This window comes from Trachinotus anak, unplaced genomic scaffold, assembly GCF_046630095.1.
Source record: "Trachinotus anak isolate AG129_WGS33_773 ecotype Australia unplaced genomic scaffold, CSIRO_AGI_Tana_v1 ptg000019l, whole genome shotgun sequence".
Lineage (NCBI taxonomy): Eukaryota > Metazoa > Chordata > Actinopteri > Carangiformes > Carangidae > Trachinotus > Trachinotus anak.
The window spans coordinates 18,226,450-18,245,965 of record NW_027273870.1 but is presented as its reverse complement, the minus strand read 5'-3'; the positions used below and the strand labels follow the sequence as shown (position 1 = coordinate 18,245,965).

The window sequence follows — 19,516 nt, the reverse complement described above, 5'->3', positions numbered from 1 at the left end:
CTGCAGTACATGAACAATGAACAATATGAACAATACTGTAACTCCTAAAAGGATTTCTTAACACTCTCACAGTACATTTTCCTGAGACTTCTTTGAGCTTTCACTGTTTTAAAGTTTTTTCGGTGTAGCCCACAAAGCAACAGGCTTTTTGTGTTTTGAATAACCTCTTTGTCAAGTGCTAGAAAGCCTCTCAAAATCTGTTGCTAACATTTTGCTTTACAAGATCTTCATCAAAAGTCTTTTTCTCCATAAGGGGGCTGAAATGGCAAAAACTAAAAGAAAAAAGGTTGTGCCCATATCTCTACCCCAGCATACCATTCAGAATGGAGCCCATTCAGAATAAAATGAGAAATGATGTGCACTCCTTGCTTTCCACGAGTTACATTCATTGCTTAACCTTTCTACAGGAGATCTTTGACATCTTTTCTTCAGGTCTCAAATGACAGACTAACCAGCTGATGTGTGGTGTGCAATCACTTCGCTGCAATTTAAGAACAAATATTGTTTATAATAAGGAAATGCAGTGTGGTTAGAGGCCTTTGACATAATTCACAGGTTGGAAAGATGTTGCAAAGATGCCTTGTTAAAAGTGTTATGCTTCTGTCCACATTTACAGTTCAGAGGTCTTGCAGGAATAATTGCCACTGCTGACATGGAAACAGAAGCCACATCTATATTTGACATTAAATTGTATGTGTTTCCGAGCACTGAGCGGCGGAGTTGGATGGGTGACTGCATTTACTGTAGTTATATGTACTATATTGTTCCCATCTGTCTATTTTATGTCAGATGTTACTTCCACAGCTTTAAGTTCATCCACAGAGGTATTTAAAAAGGACAGCAGCTGACATGGTAAACATGCTATGGTTGCAGTGCTTTGGGGTTCGATTCTGTCAGCTGTTTTTTAGTATAGTTCCACTTCACTGCTAGACGCACTCAGATTTAAAAAACTGAGTCAATGACATTGACTGACATTTCTGGCTGATTACTCCTGTTTAATCTTTTTTGTGTTGGTAAGATTACACTACTGAGTCAACATTTACGGTATATTCTAATTATATCTGCTTTTCAATCACAGGTTCATGTGATGAAATAGTTGAGTAGTGTATAATTGAATTTACATTATGGAGCTCATAGAGGAGATTCAGGCAGGAATGAGGTCAGGTAACAAACACACAAATGTGCACTGGTGAGCATCTGGTAACTTTTTTTTTTTTTAACAGTTTTTGTATAATGTAAAGATTTTTCTCAGGAGTTGGTGAAGACCAAGCCAGAGCTAAAAAGATACATTCATCAGGTGGTAGTCTGCTGGGTTTTTACTGCAAGTACGGAACTGTTTCCCAACACGCCATACATAATAAGCCTGTGATAGTTTGGAGTGTCAACTTATTTTAAGTTTTGCTGCCTCCTAGTGGTCATTGGATCCATTAATGCAGGATTAAAACACACTATCACACTATTATCAAAGGGTATGTTAAAATACATGCATAGATTTTTTTCAATGCTTTATATATTAGCTTTAGTTAATTTTGAATAAACAGAGTAAACAGATAATTCATAAAGACTAAAGATAAAATATATGCTGGGATAGTACTGAACACTGGACACTGTGCACTTTGTTCCCATTAGCAGGGTTTACCTTTGCCCTGATGTGAAATTGATTTCTAAAGAGAAAAGAAAGCTGCTTTGAAATGAGTATTTGTGCTACAGACAGTTGTTTTCTAGCATGATAAACTATGCTGAAAGCGTTTCTGAGTCGCCAAAGGAAAATGTTCTTGAATAGTAAAAAACTGTATGCATTTTTCATGAAACTGGAGCTAGTTGGTTTGGTGGCCCTGCAATCAACTCAGAAGTGTCAGCTCTAGCATGCCGCTCTGTCAGCTTATGCTCCTGGAACCAAAGGGAATGGGAAGTCTGTCAGTTCTGCATCACTATGCAGGAAGGTTTCCAGATATGGAATACTGCCCCTCCTTGGGTGTTGCCTTTAATGTGTTATTGTCAAATGCATTCATTAGCTAGTTAGACATGTAATAATGCAGACTTGTTGGCAGTACAAGGACAGAAGGAGACGCATGTCTGTTGATAGTGATTGGACCGATTCATAGAGAGAATGCAATTCTTTTATCACATCAAAGAAGGATATTCATCTGCAGTGCACATTTCACCAAAGGAATAAATAGTGTCATTCATTGCACAATTGGATTTTGTGGAACACAGAAATTACTTAAATGTGAAGAGATTCATATTTTTGATGTTGAAATAAAAGTTTTAGTTAAGTTGCCTCTACCGCTATTATTTCTCTCAAATCGTTCACATCACACTGCATGAAGCTGGTCACTCTTTCTAATAGATAAATAGATAAGATAGTTTACTTTTCTAGTATAGTATACTAGAAAAGTAAAGTAGAAAAATTCAAATATGCATTCATACTGCATAATTCTTATATTATTAAATAAATATCAAAACATTAACTTACAAACTTTAATCATTGAGTCAAATGAGGATGTGAAATACTAAAACTAAAATAAGTCTTTTTTTTTTTCATGCTTTTCTGATCAGGTGGATGACATTCATATTCACTGATAGTGAGTGTACAGGATATTAGGCAGCCTGCCCTCCTCCATCAGACTTTGTTTTGCCACTGAAGGATCAAAGAACTCCTTGGATTTTCATCCTGTCTGCTATTTGTTCTCATCTTAAAAAAAGAAATGACAAGGCAAATCAGTTCAATAACAATAAGCAACACTGAATGAAATATCTTTCCTCAAAGAGATTCTCAAGATTTTGAATACAAAGCCTGTGATCTGTGTTATAAAACATCCAGAACATCCCAAAAAGCTCTAGTCACAGGCGTGTGGTCTGTCAAGAAATCTACGTTTCTGGAAATTAAAAAAAAATTAAATAAAATAAAAAAATAAATACAGATAAATTATAAGACATTCAGGGGCTGCATAGGAATTGGTAGAGAGGGTTAGACCAAAATAATTGTTTGGTCCGTTACAATAATAACATATTATTATTTTAAAAAAGCTATATTGTTACTTTTGTAATATAATGTTTATGATATAACGGATTATTTCATCGAGAGAAATAATAATTATGCTTTTGTTTTGTGACTATTATATTACTTTTTTACCGCATCCTCCACTTAGGATAAATCATTTGCTTAATGGTCAATGTTAAACTAAGTCTACTCTCCCCCTGAGATAACTAAACTCGACTGCCGTTTGGAAAAAGAATGTATAAGAGGTGTAAAGTACAATCAGTCACTCCTCTGGTTTCCTCTCTACAAAAAAACAACAGGAAAGACTGTCGGTGGAAAATACACAATGTGGCTGCCCTAGTCTTCAACATTGAATTTTAATTTTCTGTTTCTGTTCATTTGTTTACTCATTCCCTCAGCATCCATTTTAAAGAGCCTGAAATATGTTCCTCGGCCCATGATTTTAATTTGGAATCCATCCACTGTGTGCAAAGCTGCACATTTGTTTTGAGTAACACAGCTTTAACTACTCTCTCCCTTTTAGAAAATGAAATTATGGTGTTGTCACAGCAAAATCTGTGGACCACATATTCATGATAGAAAAATATGATTCATATTCATTTGAAAGAAGCGTGGCTTAAATGTTTGTCAGTTCACCAGTATAACCCTTTATCTTGAGTTTATGCAGTTCTGAAAGCAGACATGTAATTTCCACATGGATATAGCTATCTAGATTTCTTTTCTAAGAAAATGCAGCAAGGGCAAGTCTCATGTTCTTTTCTTTTTTTTTGGCCTGATTGACTGTGACAAATAAAGCACAGGATCCTTGTCTGATTTCTCACATTTGGAGCAGCGTATGGTGTGACAGAAACATAAATCATGACAGGTTTTCTAAGTGATTACAATCAGCATGATAAATAGCCGCCTGAGGAGAGAGCTTCGATTTTTGCATAGAGGTCCTCAGAGACAGGAGATTTGTTATGTGAATGTTAGTTTTCCAGCTCTGTATGGAAGATGAACTGAGGGGGAAAGAAATCCTCCCTGCTATTTGGGAAGTTTTCCACTGTATTTTTAGTGAGGGTGCACACATCCTTCAACAATGGTGCTTTTTGCTTTCACTTCAAATCTAACTTTGTCAAGCTTGAGTGATTTGAACACAAATGTTTTTGTCAAACCGTCTCCCCTACAGCTGCCTCAACTATTTTGGCCCGTTCTCCAAAGCCCTCTAGGAAATGTTATGGCTAGAGTTCTTGACAGCCAAGTGGCACAGAGCAATTTTAACTACAGTTTAGAGTTGGGAAAGGATGATATACTGTATTGTAAGGTGGTTAGTAACTGTGTATCAGTGCTCTTTTAAATACCATCAAGATGAGGGTTTATTTTTCAAGTTACATTGGTAGTTCAGATCCATATATTCACATCATATCTACAGCCATAGTCTTCCTACCCCCATCGTGGCAGCTGGAGATTAAAGGAAGAGTTAGACAATTTCAGAAATACTCCTGTTCACCTTTTTATCCAGAGTAGATGAGATTAAAACAAACAGATTACTCTTCCACTGAGTACCACCCAGAACCTCATTATAATAAGTCTGGGACGGAGGGCTGTTATCTTTAATTCACATTCACACTACAATTAGAACATTAAAAATTTCATCAATAAATATTTGTTCTGGTTGAAAAATCCTGAGTTCTTAAAGTGCATAGTCCATCTGTGTGCTGACTACAACACAGCTGCACAATGTAGGAGAACACAGTAAAACCAATATTTTTCAAGCTGATGTTTACAGATGCGGTGATGCGTGTGGGAGCTAGATTAGCTAGCAGGCTACAACAGCATCTCACACATGCTGAATATTTCACAGCATTATATCAAATACTTTATTGTTATTACCCTCTGGACTGTAGATGTCCCTGCATGCAATGAAGTGAAGCGACATCCTGTTCAATCTGCCTGACACTGACAAGGCAGGGTCATTCCTTAACACATGTAATTTTCATTTTTATGCAGATGATACGATTTCATACAGTTCTGCAACCTCCATCCAGTCAGCCATTGATAATCTGCAACTCTCATCACACATCTGGATTGATGATATATTTACTTTTAAAACTCACATGGACAACTTGACTCACAAAGTAAAGATGGGGTTTAGGAACAGGTGCTGTCTCCCAGTGTGTAGGAGTAAAAGGATTGTGGAGGCGACCTTTCTCTCTGTATTGGATTATGGAGATTTTTTTATAGACATTCTATCATTTCCGACCTTAAATATCTGGACTGCACCTGACACTCAGCTCTCGAATCCATATGGCACCCATCAGTGTGTCTTCTACCAGAAGGTGGGCTGACCCTCCCTCTCTGTCAGGCAGGATCAACACTATTATCTACTAATTTACAAAGGGCTACTCCAGAAATTATCACCTTAGTTACTGTCACTCCTGTGCCCAAGACATTCTAATACAAATTTCAGGACTGGCTGACTTCATATGTTCCTGCAGTAAATGCCAAATCATGGTCAGCCTTCTGGTTAGAAGTCTTACTGACTTGAGGTAAACTGTTTTTTAACTACTATTACAGATTGAACTTATGAGCCTATAGTTTGTCATGTTATTGTTTACCTGGTTGTGTATTTGAATGTATATTTAAATCACTGAAATTTTGTATCTCTATTAATGTCTTTTTGTTATTTATTTTATTTTCTATACTCAGGTCTGACTCATGAATGAGCTGCCAATCGCAATATGACTTCCTGATTAAATAGTAAAAAAGTATAAATAAATATTTATCTATACCTGTTCTTCTTACAAGTAAATGGGGAGGTACGTTTGGTTTGATCGCAGCTACAATGTATTTTTGGACAGGCTACCTGGTTGCATTTGAGAACACTGAAATATGAAACAGAATACGTGTTCCTTTGTACTTCTTCAAACTGGACATTGTAATAGCAGGAAGTCACTGCCACTGGGTAATGTTTGCCAAAAGATATTTACAGCATGTGACTCCCCTTAAAATCACAAATTGTTATTTTAAAACGTCTGTTTGTGAATGGATTAAACAAAGAAGCAATAATATTTTGATGATTGATTATTGTGGTGCTGGCAAGTGGATTTTTTACTGTTCACAAGGCCAGTTTTCCTACTCTGTTTCCTGCCTTTATGCTCAACTAAACTAATCACATCCCAGTTATAGCTCCCGACATGAGAGTGGTATTACTCATCTCATCTACTGTAAGTCACATCATGAATACAAAATAGCATATTTCCCAATACTATAGTGCTTCAGTTGTTGTACATTGTAGAAAGGTTTTATTTAGCTATTTGCCCCAACTAACCACTCATCCTTCTTAAACCATGTCCGGTCACAAGCCTGCTTCACTAACATCTGGCCTGCTACTGTCCATAATCCCATCTCTCAGTTTTCACAGTCCTGAAGCAGGTATGAGTATCAGTATGAAGATAGCTTGTCAGATGGCAGAGTGAGAAAAATAGAAAAGAAAGTAAGGCCTCAGTACAACAGATAGGATTATTTATTAATGCTGATGATATATTTCTGTTTTAGCATCAAATGATATCTTCAAAGCTGGAATCAAAATCAAAAGTTCTCACGATCCAAATGGCCCAGCACCACTTGAAAAAAGGCTGGTGCAAACAGTAGCTTTGTGACATTTGGGTGGTAATTTTGATGTAAGAAGAGAAATACAAACAATCAATCTTTACTCAGTCTTGTCATGCTCCTGCACTGATCGAATCCAACTCTGGCAGATGGGAAATTGTTGATGGGATTTTCCAGCAAATCTATAGCAATCAACTCTCAGTTCTCTGTCCGAGGTTGCTGCTGGGTCCCTTGAAAAGACACTGAGCCACCAACCATGTCGCCTCTTACATAACCTGTCCTCTCTGAAATCCTTTAACACTTATGGTCATCTTAAATTTCATGCCATTATAAGTGAAACAGACGAAATGGAAAATAATAAAACCTTAAAATGATAATATCAACATGTATTGCAGTATGCATAATAGCCTAAAATGTGTGTGTGTGTGTGTGTGTGTGTGTGTGTGTGTATAGGTCAGATGACAGTGTACAGTGAAGTTGGGTCAGTGTTAATGATGACCCCACAGAGAATTATCTGACTTCCATTTAGCTCCATTATTTAATAGGCAACTGTTTGCTAACACTTTCACCACATCAAGAATATATGTGATAATGTAGGGTTGTTTTTCAGCTGTTTCAGCTGTTTCAGCAGGATTAGACTAATTAATATTACTACTATACATTACATTTAGAAGTGTAGGTCTAAAAAAGTTAAATGTATTGTGTAGTGGTATTCTTAGAGTGACCATAAATCTACTTGTCAAAGATAACAGGCTATAAGGGGTCCAATATTCTCTATTTTGAGGATTTAACAGCATGCCGAAAACACAGAAACTGCTTATTTCCTGATTTGTGTCATTATCAGAAAAGTAGACAGCCAAAGACAATTATTATTCATTCATTCTCCATCCTCATTTATTCACATAAAAGACCTTATCTTTTTTAGTTTTGGAAAACTTTTCTTTCAGCAATTTCAGACCTTACTGACGGACAATAAAGTCCTCCAGTGACGTGACTTGACAAGGTCAAGATGTTCTGACAGGCTAGAAAATTAATCATGAGAACAATTCACAGCCTGAAAGAGATGCGGTGAGGGGGGGGGGGGGGGTGTACATATCTGAGAAGTCTGGGCTGAGTGTATTTTGCAACAAAAAAAATATTATTAAATAATATGAAATATGAATCTTTGTCCACATGTTATGACATAAAAATGTCTGAATTGCTGGCAGCTCAATTTTGAAATATGCTTCCCCCAGTTAATGTATTTGGATGTAATTTGCTTGTGACAACATGTCTCACATATTGATAGACATATTCTTTATAAATAGCTTTATGCCAATTCAAATTTTAATTCCCCCCCTATGCTGCTACAGAAAGCTGGGAAGTATCCACTGTGTGTGTTAACTGAAACATTTTTAAAATTACCAAAAACAAAAATTGAAAATAACAGAAAAACACTGGCATGTTGGTGGAAAGTGTTTCACTGTCTCCATTAACATGAACTTAACTGAAAAAGGGAAATTATCTGCTTCTGAGCATTTCTACTGTGGTGTATACTTACTGTACAGTGTATTCACCTCCATATGTGTCTGCATCTTTCAGAAAAATCTGTTTATACTCAATCTGGGCTCTTTCCCCATTTGTAAACTGTCACTATGACATGGTGGGGATTAGCCAATTTGACTGGTTTGATACTAGCTCCTGCCAGGCCCAGTAATTCTGTATTTTCCCACACAGCACCATAGTTGTTGTGTATTTGCTGCCAATGTCTTTTTCAAAAACCATTGTAATAAAAGTTCTAAATGTTTATACATTCAAATTTGAGGACCACTTTTGAGTCATTCCTCTCACAAATGGGTCCTGGGTCATTTCATTTTTTGCTATGTTCTTCATAGTTTATTGACACTTTCTCCAAAGTACATAAATAAAGGATACATATAATATCCCCTTACCCAATGCTCTTTTTGAAATAATAGCAAGTATACATCTTTATTATTAGTTTGCAAGATATCCAAATGGGAAGCACCACATGACATTGTTTATATTGCCCACAAGAGGGCACGGCCAGACACCTTCCACTCATGGCAGCCTGCACCACCTATAGGAAAGGAAAGTGATTTCAGGAGGTCAACCCTTCAGGGGTAAACATGTCAAGTTGCTCTTCACAGCCAAAAAGGTCCTGGCTGGTAGCTGAAAATTTAACCCTGGAATCACCACGGGCAATGATTTTACAGCTGCTTTTCATTACCTCTGTGTTGTGTCTAATACAGATACATTACAACTCACACATTCCACATTCATAATGCTTAAAGTACACAAAACACTCAAACATACTTATATATCCTGTTATAATTTCCCACATAAGCAGAACCTCTTCCTCACTTTATACTTTCAGAAACAAAACAGGTCAGGGATACACCAAATTACCTTCGATCCACTGTTTAAATGGACAAACTGAAGAGCTCTCCTGAGACAAAGACTGCAGTTTAAACACTGTTTATGTACTGCAATGGCTTTACATTGACTCATTTGGTTTAAACAAATCATGTAAATCTTGTACAAGAGCTTGACAGACTTGAAGTTGGATTAAATGGATAAATGCCTTAAGGAGGTAAGTGCCTTCATTTTTTACTCCAACTCAATCAATAGGTCATTAAGGGTTTGTTACAAGTCATTTATAAAGCATATCTGTACTAACACATAGATAAAAGGGGTAGGCCTACTGCAGCAGTTTTGTTTTGCGTGTCCATAAGAGATCTCAAACCACTTCACCTTCAATAAAGGAAACCTCAATGATTTCCGAGGCTTGAATAAAAAAATGAAATGAAGTGAAAGATACACAAAGAATTGTTGAATGGCTGGAATATCCTGACTTCCAGCCCCATAGCATGGGCCCCCTCCTACACTAAATTTCGTTCTTCATGTTGTACTGAAGGTTCACTCGCTAGCTTTTTCCAGAACTTGCAACTGCATCTCATGATCTTTTCCCACGGATGAAATCTGAAGCTCTGGAAAAATCTAGTAAATGAAGGCTTCGGTTACCTTCAGAGTTTCTTTCCTTGATGACACCTCTGAGTCCAAAAATGTGACTGTCCAGAGGTGAGGGCCATTATCTCCATTTGTATGATTTCCTGTCTCGCTCCCTTCTCCACTGTGTGACAGCAAACTTACCTTTCCTTTGAGTGTGGTAATTAGGAACAGGTATGGAAACGTTTGCCTTTAGAGGTGGTTTAGACAACTCTTTGTGAAAAATAGTTTGTTCTCTGGACCTCGGACTGGGGCAAAGGTTTATCTTACAACAGGACAACGACCCTAAGCACACAGCCAAGATAACAAAGGAGTGGCTTCGGGACAACTCTGTGAATGTCCTTGAGCGGCTCAGCCAGAGCCCAGACTTGAACCCGATTGAACATCTCTGGAGAGATCTGAAAATGGCTGTGCACCGACACTCCCCATCCAACCTGATGGAGCTTGAGAGGTTCTGCAGAGAAGAATGGGAGAAACTGCCCAAAAATAGGTGTGCCAAACTTGTAGTATCATACTCAAAAAGACTTGAGGCTGTAATTGTGGCCAAAGGTGCTTCAACAAAGTATTGAGCAAAGGCTGTGAATACTTATGTACATGTTATATTTTTGTTTTTTATTTTTAATATATTTGCAAAACTTTTAAGCAAACCTTTTTCATGTTGTCATTATGGGTATTGTGTGTAGAATCTTGAAGTAAAAAATGAATTTAATCCATTTTGGAATAAGGCTGTAACATAAGAAAATGTGGAAAAAGTGAAGCACTGTGAATTCTTTCCGAATGCACTGTATAAGAATGCACCACATCAACAAGTGACCAATTTCAGAGACTACAGTGGTGTAATAGGTGAGGCACTCCATCTTTGCCCTCTATTTTTGCATGTTATTGTCCACTGATTGAAGTGTATCCCTCGGGTGTGCACCATCCTGGCTCTCAGTCCACTTCTCTGTGGTGATGAAGATAATAATGGTGACCCCACTCCCCCTCGGCCTCCTTCAAGAACAGCTGTTAGGATGGTTAAGCCTTCGGCAAATGTAAAATTGTTCATGCATATTTTATCATTCAGAAGGCATGTGCAGTCTTTCAACAGGTCCATACATTTTAGTCACAATTCGCTGAGTGCTTATCTTTAAACCAGAAAATGACATGTCAAGAACTAGCTACATCCACAAGCTTTTACTTGCACCTAGCTAAAACTAATGCAGTCAAATGTATTTCTGCAATAAAACCTCCAAAATGACCATAATGTTAAATCAACAGCCCTCTAGAACAGTTTCAACACAAACTGAAGATTTAACTGTGAAGGGAGGATTTATTGCAGGACTGTATAATAACCCTTAACCAGCAAAATGCATTTTACAAAGAGAGCAGTGACAGACGTGTTCAGTTTAGAGCCATGGATCTCACATATAACAGAGAGCACTGACCACAGGGTAGTGTTTTTGAAGAGCAAAAACATAATAGGAACAAAATACTTGAAGGACAGCAGTGTAAAATAATGGATAACGAGACTTGAAAATTGCTGAGGACATGCTGAATCACCAGGAGCAACGAAATGTAGATTTGAATTTATAATGTGGCTCACTTGTGTTGAGAATGACTGTTCTGGAGCATCTCATTATGTTACATGATCCTCATCAACAGATTAAAGATATTGGATATTGGATTAAAATTCATAATTTTCAAATCACAAATGCTGTTTGCAGTTTACACCCTTAGCTAATTATTAAACGATTTTTAAATTCTTTTCACAAACCATTCACCCTTACAATTATTCCTATACAGAACTTTGTGCGGATCTCAAAGGTCAATTTCCAAAGATAGTGGATATCATTATCATTATCAAGACAGTTCACAGACAAAAGAGTGAAAAGACAAAAGTCACCTGATACTTTTTTTAAAAAGTTATTGTAATAACAGATAGGAAAAGAAAGGAAAAGAAACAATGCATTCAGAATGGTTATTATACAATTTTATGCAATAGTATCAAGCGTTGCTTTTCAAAATGTTGCCAACATGCGAAATGAATAAACTCGTACATTCTCTGGTACAATACTTATCATTGAGTATCTTGAATAAGAAAGCGTCTGCTCAGCAAACAACACAGCGGAGAGGAAAAATCTGTCACCGCATTCTCTTGTTCTCAATTTCATCTTCTTATTTTATAATCTCTTGTCACTTCCTGTTCGGGAACCAATAAGAGTATAAGCAGAAGGTCACATGTCGGGCTCCATTGCTCTTTGACGTTCACGGTGCCAGACCTGCAAAGAGGGTGAGTTTCCAGGAGTTTTGTTGCTACTTGACTTTTTCAGCCTATGAACAGATTATGTGCCAGTTCCACAGTGCTTATCTGTTTTAAAGGCAACCTGCAACCTGCCTTTTCCCCCATCCGTTGTTGTTGTTGTTTTCACATAATCGATGAACTTGAAATTGCGAGCATGGGGCTACACCGTAGACTGTATGGGCGATCCCCACATATTCCCCAACGTTTAAACACAAGTGCAATGCTATTTTATCCAGCCACTGATCTTTGTAGAACAATGACGATCTAATCCTGGGTTAATGCATCAAATAAAAACAGGGTATCTGCGGCTCGTTAAAAAGTCTGCAAAATCAGTGCATAGAGTTCAGGCTGTAGGAGGTATTAAAAAGTCCTACATTTCATTTATAAAAGTCTTAAATGTTTTCTCCTGCCTGCCTTATGGAATCATAAGACATTTTTTTGTCTGTGCCCTTGAGACATTGTTCTGTACCCCCTCTAAAATAAAAACTTTTTGCTGAGTTCTCAGTCCCCATCAGATGTGTAGCAAACACTGTCACTACTTGAAGCTACAAGAGCTAAGGAACTCATAATTTCATTATGGACAAATGTCTATTTTAGGATAAACTAAAGTGAACTGAAATGAATAAGTTGAAACCTGAACATTATAACCTTCAAGAAGGTAGAATTTCGTCTCGGATTACTGTGTCAGACTGCATTGGTTTTACCTATGTGTATCTATCTATATCTAAGACAATAGATATAAATAAAAAAATAAACATCAAAACACTATTTGGAGGAATTCTGTGCTAATATGAATGTAACTTAAGAAGATATCCACTTGATTTGTGTCATCAGACTGCTGGAGCCTCATATTTTCGTATTGTATTGATTGATATTTACGTCACTTTGATGGGAAGCATATTAGGAAGCAGGTGAACCCTGTTTAATTGTTCATAGCCAGGAGGTGGCTTGCAGTCACAGATCACGCGCCTATCAACAATATATTTACATGTATGCATGTCGTTCTATTCACACGCGTACGATGAGAGGAGACGAGAGTCCAGTGGGCTGCAGGCAGGTGGGGACAGTTTTATCAGAGAGAGACAGTTAAATGGAAGAATTCTTTTGCTCTGAAAAACAGGAGAATTATATAACATTTTCTTAAGCTTCATCATAGGGTTGGTTTTAGCCCAGTTTTGAGCAGTGCCTGGTGTTCACCAGAGTGTTATGAATTCTGCTCAAAGAGTTCAGTTTTTGTCTCATCAGACCAGAGAAACAGTTTCCTCATGTTCTCGTGGTCCTTTAAATGCAATTTGCCAACCTTCAAGCAGGCAGTCTTTTACCCAGAGTGGATTCTGTCTCGCCCCTCGACCAAAGAGGCCTGATTGATGGACTGCTGCTGAGATGGTCGATCTTCTTGCTGGTTCTTCCATCTCTGCAGAGGGGTTCTGAAGCTCTATTAGAGTGACCGCTGGGTTCTTGGTCAACTCTAAGACCCGTCTTACCCGGTTACTCTATTTGGTGGTTACTCAGTGTTTCAAAACTTATTCCGCTTCACAATTACTGAAGCCCCTCTGTTCTGATCCCCTGAAATGGTTACGCTCTTGCCCTGAACTATTCCTCACCTCGAAAGTTTATCGCAGAGGTCTATAGAGACTTCCTTGGACTGACCAAGCAGTGTGAATTGTAGGACGTTAAATACATGTACACATGTGCAGTTTGAAATTATGTCCAGTCAATTCAGTTTGGGGTTGGCTGATTGCAAGGAGTTTTGTGCTGTTTTAATGTTTATTATGGCAAATTATTACAGAATTTTACAATAATTAATTGCTATCCTTAAAGATAGAAGAGAAAATCACTGGTAAAGCACATTTCTTCATAGAGCCTTTTACTGTAGGTTGCATGTCAATGTGAGTGATATTATAATAACATGAACATGAATATTTATAGCCCTGGACTTTCAGTCAACCTTTTGATTGTCAGTTATGGTGTACTATTAACGGCACAGTCATTATGAACAGCTGCCTCTGCATTAAAGGTTTTTATAATGCATAATAATGTACGGGTGGTCACTTTTGATTTTTCTTTGAAGCCGTATGGCCTGGAATGCAGCAGCCTGCTGTCAAACCATTTTGTGCCTCTGCTCAGAAATGCCTGTTGAGAAACAGCCTGTCAGTTATTACTTCTCGGCTTAACAGAGATCGCTCTTGGATTGAGCTCATCTTTGCGGATTTTCTTTCTTAGGGCAATAAAGTTTGACATTCAGAAGGTGGTGCTGTTTTCCTTTTATCTCTAACCACAGTGGCTTTTGTTGCTCATTCACACACAGTGCTATGTAATATGTAACAGACCTCTCACGAACTGGGTATATGTTTTATCCCTGATATCTTATTTCCTGATAAGCATTACAACAGCCAATCAGATTTTTTTTTTTATTTTTATATATAGAATTTCATGTATTTTAATCAAGGAATTGTTTGTGAACAGTCATCATTTCATTCTGCTGAAATAAATCTTCACAAACACATTTGCAAATTGGCTTTTTGTTTTCAAGAAAGAGTTTTTATCATCAAAATGAATCTGTTGTGATTGTTCTTGTTTTGATCACAGCAGCAGTGGAGGGAGCACCATGGGTCGCCTGGATGGGAAAGTGATTGTGTTGTCGGCTGCCGCGCAAGGCATTGGACGTGCTGCAGCAATAGTAATGAGCTTTGATAAGTACTTCTCACTGAAATACTTCATATCAAATCACAGAGGAAAATTCTTATTTAATAGCCCGTGGTGTGCAGTCTCCATGCAGTGTATATTTTTACCTCATTACATACAGAAGTTCAATCAGTTTATGTGTATGCAAATGAAAGATTTTAATGTTGCTGACATTCTGTTATATCTTCTGTAGGAGACTTACAGCAACAAACATTTATTGCTATGCAAAGTTTCTCTGCCTAAGAAACATTCACTATGTGCATACATGCAGTTGCCTGCTTAAATCCTTGTTTTGCCCTATTTCTTACTAGGAAACAGCTGAAATCCACAAAAAAAAAATACAAATATAACTGTTATTTATTTTTATATATATATATATATATATATATATAAAAAGAATTATAACATTGGTTTGAAGAAATAACTGTTTTCACCACGCATGAGACTATAGACTATAGACAAGACTATAGATTTTTTTTTTGTTGCGTATGTTTTTAAGATGCTATCACACATAACCGTGCTGTGATATTGATTGTTGAGATGCAAACACAGGTTCAAGACGGTAATCATGCACAATCCTCTCCTGACGTCCTTGGCAAAGAGATAGAAGACGAAACACTTGAAACACACATGACACGCACTTGACAAGATTGAGTCGTCGTCACTTCCATTCCCTTAAGTGGTGTCTTTAAGTGTGTGAACCTGTGCCTTGTGTTACAGGGATTTGTGTTAAGTGTGGTGGGGAGGAATTCAAATATAGAAAGGTGTGAGATCATTAGGTTCAAAACACATAGTATTAAAGGCCACATATGGTGTATAGTGTCTATTGAGCATTTTCCATTTAGACTTCAAAAGGTGCCTTTTTTTTTTTTTGTAGATGTGGTCTGTTCCAATGATTCCACCACCCCATCAGCTATCTCCTGACAGGAGGTGGATTGGAATTGAGAGTTGAAGGATTAGGGTTACATATTGACATTCTGTGTCTATAGTTACTTGGTAATAAGATCTTGGTGTCAGCACCGTCTGCAGAATTATTACCTCAGGTCAGAGAGAGTGACTGTGTGCACTCAGGCAGCAATTCAGATTTCACAAGGAGAAAAGTTTATCTGCCCCTCAATTTTCCCAGCCATCAGTTTTTGTTTTTTTTTTCATAATCAAAAGCTTATTTGACAAAATGGCCTTAATGTGTTTTAGAATATAAAGTTATTTGCTTTTATCATATCTATTTTTTTTTTAACTGACTCAAGTTTTTCAACTGTAGGCATTTGCGAAGGAGGGAGCTCAGGTCACGGCCACAGACATCAATGGAGAGAAGCTGAAGGAACTGGACTCTATTCCAGGCAAGATTCATCTCTGTTGGTCTGCAGCTGCCATCTGCTGGACAACCAGTGTGATTCAGCCGAGATAGCTCAGCCAAAAATGTTTTCCCATGTTCTTTTTCGCAACACGATCATGTTGTGACCTGTGTGACTCGGTAGCTTTTCACACATTCGATACATTTCCCTAGTTTATCCTGACAATGCCCTTTCTTCTTATGCTGTTTACTATTATTGAAGAAACAGCAAATATCATATTTGGCTTTTTTTTATATTTGATTAGATTACCAAAATAGTTGATTTGATTTTCTATCAACTGAATAATCAAATTAATTGACCCGTAGTTTTACGGCTAAAATTCTATCCAGTTAAGCAGAAATGGCCTCAAATATGACACCACTACTAAAGAGGACATTTGACATATTGTAAACAAAATGGCTATAAAATGCTGTTATTGGTTGCAGTTTGATTAATTACTGCTGATTGATCACAATACATTGAAACCATCCTTTGTATGCACATTTAGTCAGCAAACAGGAAAATGATGACTATCAAACCATGAACATACACTCACAATATTTAATTTTATGACAATAAAATGGAGGAGAAGGTTTATGGTAGAAAACTGCCTCTTCTAGTCCCTGCAGGAGCAAGCTGGGAGACATAGGAAGTGATCAACACTCCTTCCTCTCTCAACACCTCCTTTCAGGTAGCTCACAAGCGAAGCATGTCATCGCTAACTCCTCGCGGCAGAGGTGTTGAGTGGTCAACAGGAAAAGACAGAGGTTGTACAAGGGAGCAGCTAGGTGCGAATGTGTGTAACTGTCTGAATGTCTGTAGTAGCTCCCCTCGTTTGTCAATTCTGGGCAACAGACCATTTACTCAAGGCTGCCGACCATAAGAAAATGATGATTGAAATGTGAACTGCTTCATCTGAAACGCGTACATTCTGCAATAAAATGGAGTCGTGCAAACACATTTGCATTTATTGTTATGAAAGCAGTGCCGGCGTCATCATAGCTGACCGGGACCTTTTTCCTCATCATCAACAGGGATCAAGACCAAGGTGGTGGATGTGACTAAGAGGGACCAAGTGGAAGCCCTGGCCAAGGAGCATGACCGTGTGGATGTGCTGTTCAACGTCGCTGGGTACTTTTTAAATGGAGTAATACTTGGCATACAATTAATTCATAGCAAAAAAATCGAATTATATACTTGTACTGCCAACATGTTGTCTCCACATTAAGCACGTTTGTCCATCTCCGGCTTATCTACATTTTCAAAATCCCTATACCATAAGGTTTAACCTCCACTTGACCTTCTGACAATCTCATTAGCAAAGGTCTCTAAATTGGCACTTTTAAAGCTCAGTAAAATGATCAGGGGGGCTAAGGCTGCATTTTGACCAGCATTTATTTTTTTGTAGTTCAGTAATTCATATCTCATTTAAATCTTTTGTGCCCTTCTGTGTTATGATTCTGATTGACAGATGAGGTATAATGAGCCATATGATTGAATGTATGTATGCAATACTGTCCTATATAGTCGTGTGACCATTTTAGCAATTTTCAGGTGTATTTGTCATGTGTTCAATACAGGTTTGTGCACCACGGCTCCATTTTGGACTGTGAAGAGGCTGACTGGGACTTCACAATGAACGTGAACATCCGGAGCATGTATCTGATGTGCAAGGCTTTCCTGCCTAAGGTGACCTTTGCCCGCTTTACCAAATGCTTAACACAGTTCATCCCGTTGGTGTTGGAGAATGAAATAGGTGCCGCTGTAAATTGAGTGACATATGCTTTTATTTTGTTCTCATCCTTTGTTCGCTGGGATTAGCTGTATTACTCTGAGCCTGTGACATGATGGGCAGTGACTGCCCAATCACTAATCCAGCTTTAGCTGCAAACTAACCAAACTGTGTCGAAGAGGAGTTTGAGCTTGGCTCATAGCACATTTGTTAAGTCCTAGTTATGTAAAAATGTAAACCTAAGATTGTTACATAATTTTACTAATTAAAACCTGTTTGTTTTCCAACTTTCTGATTTTTTTTTTTTTTTTTGTCGTTCTAGATGTTGGCAAAGAAGTCCGGAAACATTATTAACATGGCTTCCGTTGCATCAAGCATAAAAGGTGAACGATATTCCACAGAACTTTTCACTGCACATTTGTAGAACAAATATTATGCCCAGTTAAAGGGGCATTAAGTCATACATTGTAAGTATGACCATGTTCATTGCAATCCTCTTATCTTAGATAATTGCTTTGCGTGTGTGTCTGTGTGTGAGTGACATGTGTTTTCTTGACACAGGTGTTGTGAACCGGTGTGTCTATAGTACCTCCAAGGCTGCAGTGATTGGGCTCACCAAATCTATAGCGGCGGATTTCATTGAGCAAGGCATTCGCTGTAATTGTGTTTGTCCAGGTGAGTTTTAAAAAAAAAAAAAGAGAAAAACTGTGTCCTTTTTTATTCTTTCTCAAGTATTGCTCAGGGTTACTATCATTTCAACAGATAGTATTGTTGACATCCTTGAGAGCAAATTAAGATGAGGGGTTTTAGAAAAACTGAATGGCTTGTCATGTTTGAGGACACTGTGTATTTCAAAGATATATAAGCCTTGAGTTTGTCCCTGCTGAGCAATATTAAATGAATGCTGTATAAATAAGGGAGTATTATTTATACAGGACAGCTGAATTAAACCGTATCATATTTATTTATTTACATATTGCTTTATATTTCCTCAGGAACTGTTGACACGCCATCACTGAGGGGCAGGATCGAGGCCCAACCTGACCCAGAACAGGTACTGTCCGCTCCGATGTACTCTGTCATTTTCTCCATTGTTAATCTGACAGTAATGCCTGTGTGAGTCATAGAGCAGGCACATCTTATCTTGGTTTCCACTAGAGGAAATCCTGATGGCTGGGTATTGAAGATAATGAATGCTACACTTGTAACCCCTCTCTGCAGGCTTATAAAGATTTCATGGCAAGACAGAAAACTGGCAGAATGTGTACAGCTGAGGAGGTGGCGCACCTGTGTGTCTACCTGGCCTCAGATGAGGTGAGGGCTTGCATTTAGCGCAAAAATGGCATGAATGCATGTGGTGTACTTGCAGTAAAGTATGCACCGTATGTAAGCTTAACCCTGATCTAAACGTACAATACTCTAAAGATATGACTTGTGAAATAATCAACCTGATGCACGTCTTCCACAGTCAGCTTATGTGACAGGGACGGAGCAAATCATCGATGGAGGATGGAGACTCTGAGAACCCTGTGGCAAGCTCACCATGTGACGACTGTTTCTTGAAGCGAATCCCTAAACCCAGATAAAGCCTGCACTATTTGATGATCTTTTCTTATTTTAAAATGTTGGATGTTGCGCCTGTAGATTTTGTGATAATTTTCCTATTGCCCAACTTCAAGTCTGCGCTGCAAATATGTCCATGTTTGCCAAATATTGAGAAACTGTCAAATGTTGACAGGCCTTGTGGTGAACTGACCGCATGGCTGGTACAGTATAACAGTGTAACCACCTTTTTAATAAACATATCTATCTTCAGTACTTTGTCCAAATCTCAGTGTCTATTAATGTAAATCTGTCTATTAAAACCTCTTAAGCAATACACT

General features: G+C 37.9%; 1 protein-coding gene across 2 annotated transcripts; it reads left to right on the top strand.

The window, feature by feature from the left end:
* The first annotated feature begins 11,799 nt into the window (after positions 1-11,799).
* Positions 11,800-19,512, top strand: bdh2 (3-hydroxybutyrate dehydrogenase, type 2). Of its 2 annotated transcripts, none has more exons than XM_071503236.1 (10): positions 11,800-11,870; positions 14,472-14,562; positions 15,829-15,907; positions 16,936-17,032; positions 17,482-17,590; positions 17,956-18,016; positions 18,195-18,308; positions 18,629-18,687; positions 18,855-18,947; positions 19,102-19,512. In XM_071503236.1, exons 2-10 carry the CDS (start codon positions 14,491-14,493, stop codon positions 19,153-19,155), a joined length of 738 nt encoding a protein of 245 aa, XP_071359337.1. In that variant the 5' UTR covers positions 11,800-11,870; positions 14,472-14,490; the 3' UTR covers positions 19,156-19,512. The 2 variants fall into 2 exon arrangements, with proteins under 2 accessions (XP_071359337.1, XP_071359338.1); XM_071503237.1 differs by having other exon boundaries at positions 11,810-11,870; positions 14,475-14,562.
* Positions 19,513-19,516: the final 4 nt, after the last annotated feature.

Bases quoted from the DNA above. Each gene is read 5' to 3' on its own strand.
- bdh2 (XM_071503236.1), top strand. From the start codon at position 14,491: ATGGGTCGCCTGGATGGGAAAGTGATTGTGTTGTCGGCTGCCGCGCAA. The intron at 18,017-18,194 runs GTGAACGATATT...TTCTTGACACAG, and splicing joins CGTTGCATCAAGCATAAAAG to GTGTTGTGAACCGGTGTGTC. The intron at 18,309-18,628 runs GTGAGTTTTAAA...ATATTTCCTCAG, and splicing joins CTGTAATTGTGTTTGTCCAG to GAACTGTTGACACGCCATCA.